General features: G+C 42.8%; 2 protein-coding genes across 2 annotated transcripts in view; both read right to left on the bottom strand.

Annotated features, from left to right (window-relative positions):
- The window catches only part of S100B (S100 calcium binding protein B), a 34,669-nt gene extending 31,985 nt beyond the window's left edge, over window positions 1–2,684 (bottom strand). The window contains exons 1-2 of the mRNA XM_025202218.1: window positions 2,552–2,684; window positions 353–509 (exon numbers count right to left, since the gene is read on the bottom strand). Of these exons, the coding sequence (XP_025058003.1) occupies window positions 353–382 (30 nt within the window). The 5' untranslated portion in view covers window positions 383–509; window positions 2,552–2,684. The remainder of the gene's footprint in view (window positions 1–352; window positions 510–2,551) is intronic.
- Window positions 2,670–3,668, bottom strand: LOC102384586 (zinc finger protein 239-like). Its single transcript, XM_014519186.2, has one exon. It carries the CDS (start codon window positions 3,587–3,589, stop codon window positions 2,696–2,698), a length of 894 nt encoding a protein of 297 aa, XP_014374672.1. The 5' UTR covers window positions 3,590–3,668; the 3' UTR covers window positions 2,670–2,695.
- Between the last annotated feature and the right edge of the window lie 6 nt (window positions 3,669–3,674).

Raw genomic sequence — 3,674 nt, 5'->3', positions numbered from 1 at the left:
TTCCCTAGGGAACGTGGCATTTTGCTTAAAGAACTTTTGTGGCTACGATGGGGAAAACAAAGTTTCAGGAGAAAATTTAACCAAAAAAACTTTGCACCAATGGTCTGAATCTTGACATTTACAGATATTTGGAGCTTTAAGTTGCAAGTTATGAAACTACTAAAAGATACTTTAATTTACGTCAGGGTAGGAGATATGACAACATTTTTTTCTGCTTCGTCTCCATACGCAGCCTGCAAAGCACATTTAAGAAGCAAGGGAGTGACAGTATTTTTGAAAATACCTTTGCTGACCCTGCTTTCCCCTAAGGCAGATATATCAGAATCTTTTGAATTTGCCTCGCCTTACTTACATTACTGTAACACTCAGGGCATGAGAGCATACTTTCATTCTCCCATTCTGAAATACTCTTGGAACTTGTTTCTAATTTACAATTTCTGAGTTGATCCTGTATCCTGAACAGCCTGGATTTCCGGTCGCTGGGAGAAGACAGCTGACAGAGCAGGAAACTGAAAAAAGCAAAAGGGGAAGATTTTAAAAAAACCAGTAAAATGGAGGACAAAAATTAGCACAAAGGAGCAACATGGAAAGAATAAAACAATCTTTAAAAAAGTAATTTGTTCTGGTCCTTGTGTTAAAGTTTCAGTTCTGCTGAACTAAAAATAAGGACATCCATGATATGCCATCGGTTTTTATGCTTCCCAATGGGAACATAGAGCCAGTTAAGAAACTTTATTTATCTAGCTAAGATGATTAAAACCTTTTAGAAGAAGCTAAACTACTACAGATTTGGATTTTGTTTCAGGCAGCAAATGTTTTATTGAGAAGGGGTACTAAAACCAGAAGCATCAGGATGTAAAAACAGACAGCAGCTTATATTGCTTATTTTAATAAGAGAAGTGAAGTACAAAAAGATAGACTCTACTTATATGGCATTGTTGCATAACAGGACTGTAGACGATTCCCAGCATGTCTGGTCCCTCTCAAAGAACATTACATTTCACAACAAAATGGATCTAAAAACTGCTGAAAAAGTGTTACATTATAATGTAGTATGACAAGAAACTCTGGCCTAGAACTTCTCATCTGATGCATCTGCCTGCTTGAGTATCGCAAGAGTACTATTCAGCCAAATAAAAAATACCAAGTCAGCTTAGGGCTTATTTTGTACCTCAGTGCATCCACTGCACAGAAAATTCTGCTGAAAGTGTCAAAGGATTCTTTTATCGCTGTTTTGCTAACTGTGAATGTCCTGTTAAACAGAATTCAGTTCTACCTCCCACTACAGAGTAAAATTTCTGATTTAATTTTTTATATTTAAAACGTGAAAGTTGTCACTTCAAATATAATAGTACATTTTTGGCCTTGAAACACAAAGTCATAAATACGCAACAGAAAACCCAAAACAAGTGTCTTTCTAAATAGATCTTTAAAGTGCAAAACATGTGTTTTCACACAATGGCAGGAAAACGTAATCAGTCTGCAAATACCATTTGAGTTCAATTATAAAAAATAAGGACTGTGCATCTGAACATGCTCAGACTATGGAAACAAGTGCTCTTTTTTCTGCTGTAGGTAACTGTGTAACAATAAGTGATAAGTAAACATTTAATGTAGGCCCTATAATAGTGTTGCTAAAATGATTTAAAGCTTAGAAGAATTTAGCAGGAAGAAATGTATTCTGATGAAGTATGCTTTGCTAAAGTTTCTCCTATTCTTTTTGTTTAATTTTGAGAGAGAGGCTGTGGATTTTCTAGAGTGCTAAATGTCATCTTAATGCTGTTAAAGATGATTAACATTGTAGGTCATATTAAAATGTGAAATTAACTCATTTAGTAGCAACTATTTATGGCATTTCAAATTTTCCTCTATGACAGGCTAGCTAACCAAAGACAAGGCATTAACAGTAATCCTGACTTGGCCAGAAAACTGGTGTTTTAGAAAGTAAAAAAAAAAAAAAAAAAAAAAAATCCAATCAGTTTAACATGAATTAGAAATTTGATCAACTTGCCTTAATGTTGTATTTAACCAAAAATAAAGACCCGCCATTTTAAAATATTGTTTCATACAATGCAATGCATTGGCGGATGCCAACAACAGCTCCTATTATGATTTATTAGGAGAAAAAGTCTCAGACACCATTTTCTAGCTATTTACAGCGTGTAAAAACAAACTGCACTTGACAAGTTAAAATCCTGTAATTTTGTCTCTACTACCAATTGCTAGTACTAGTATAAGCAAATAAGATTCCATGTTGTGCAAGTATATCACTTCCACTAATCCCCCACACAAAATCTTTCGATTTACCTCAAGAGATTTCAACTTAATTTACTTCTTGTACGTAAAGAAGTGCTCCTTTTTTCCACCCCCATAACAGCACAGTTTGGCTGACTAACAAGCCTTAGAAATCTACCTGACGAGGCATCCTACCTACTGAAAACGAAATAAATAAGGATGGACACAATCTGGAACACAACACTGATTGTACGGAGCATCAGGAGCCTTCTTAAGAGTTATCTGGTAATGCCAGAGAAAAGTGTTTGCATTGCACCTTGAGTCTGCAGATTTCCACTTGGCAACGTTTTCTGGAATAACGCTGGCGCGACGCAGCACTTTGAGCAGATAAAAATTAAATTAATCAGTCTTCCCCGTCCTTGATGGGAAGAGGAGCGAGCAGTTTCCGTTTTGGTGACCATTACTGCTCTTCCTCCCGTTGCTGCTGGGCATCAGGCTGACGAGGTTGCTCGGGGCTATCCTCTTGGTGCTGCTGTTTCTGTTTCTGCCTCTTCTTTTCAGCCAGTGCTTTGGCCCTGGTAGTCATGGCTCGGGGCCTCATACCAGGCCTTTCTTCCTCCTGCTGGTGCTTTTTACAGTGTTTCTCAAAGGTGGACATTTTGGCATAAGTTCGGTTGCAAACCAAGCAGTGGTAGGGCCGTTCCCCGCTGTGGGTTCTCATGTGCAGCTGGAGATAGGAGGACCTGGAGAAAGCCCGGCCGCAGACAGAGCAGCGGTGAGGCTCACGCGCTTCGTGTGTTTTCAGGTGTTGCTTGAGGGAAGACGCCTGCTTGAAGGCCTTCCCGCAGGTGGTGCACTTAAAATTCCTCTCCCCCGACTCGAGCAGCTGGTGCGACACAAGGTGCGCGGAGGAGCGGAAGTTCTTGCCACACTTGTCGCAGTGGTAGGGCCGCTCCCCGGTGTGCAGGCGGACGTGCAGGATGAGCCCTGCCTTCTGCGTGAAGGCCTTCTCGCACTGCGTGCACTTGAACGGCCGCTCGCCCGTGTGTACGCGCTTGTGGGTCTTGAGGTGTGAGGCCCGGCCGAAGTGTTTGCCGCAGTCCTCGCACTTGAAGGGCTTCTCCCCGGTGTGGATGGCCTTGTGCCGCACCAGGTGCGAGGACTGCAGGAAGAGCTTCCCGCACACGCCGCACTTGTACTTGCGCTCGCCCGTGTGCGAGCGTAGGTGCAGGGCCAGGTGTGAGGAGGAGATGAAGGTCTTGCCACAGAGCGGGCAGGCATGCGGGCGCTCGCCCGTGTGGATGCGCTTGTGCAGCACGAGGCCCGAGGACAGAGCGAAGGTCTTGCCGCACATGGGGCAGGGGTAGGGCTTCTCCCCGGTGTGCACGCGCTGGTGCTTCACCAGCGCCGCGGCCTGCGCGAAGGCCTTGCCGCAGAGC

The sequence above is a fragment of the Alligator sinensis genome, unplaced genomic scaffold, assembly GCF_000455745.1.
Source record: "Alligator sinensis unplaced genomic scaffold, ASM45574v1 scaffold566_1, whole genome shotgun sequence".
Taxonomy (NCBI): Eukaryota; Metazoa; Chordata; order Crocodylia; family Alligatoridae; genus Alligator; species Alligator sinensis.
Note: the sequence above shows the minus strand (reverse complement) of the source record. Positions and strands in the feature narration are given on the sequence as shown.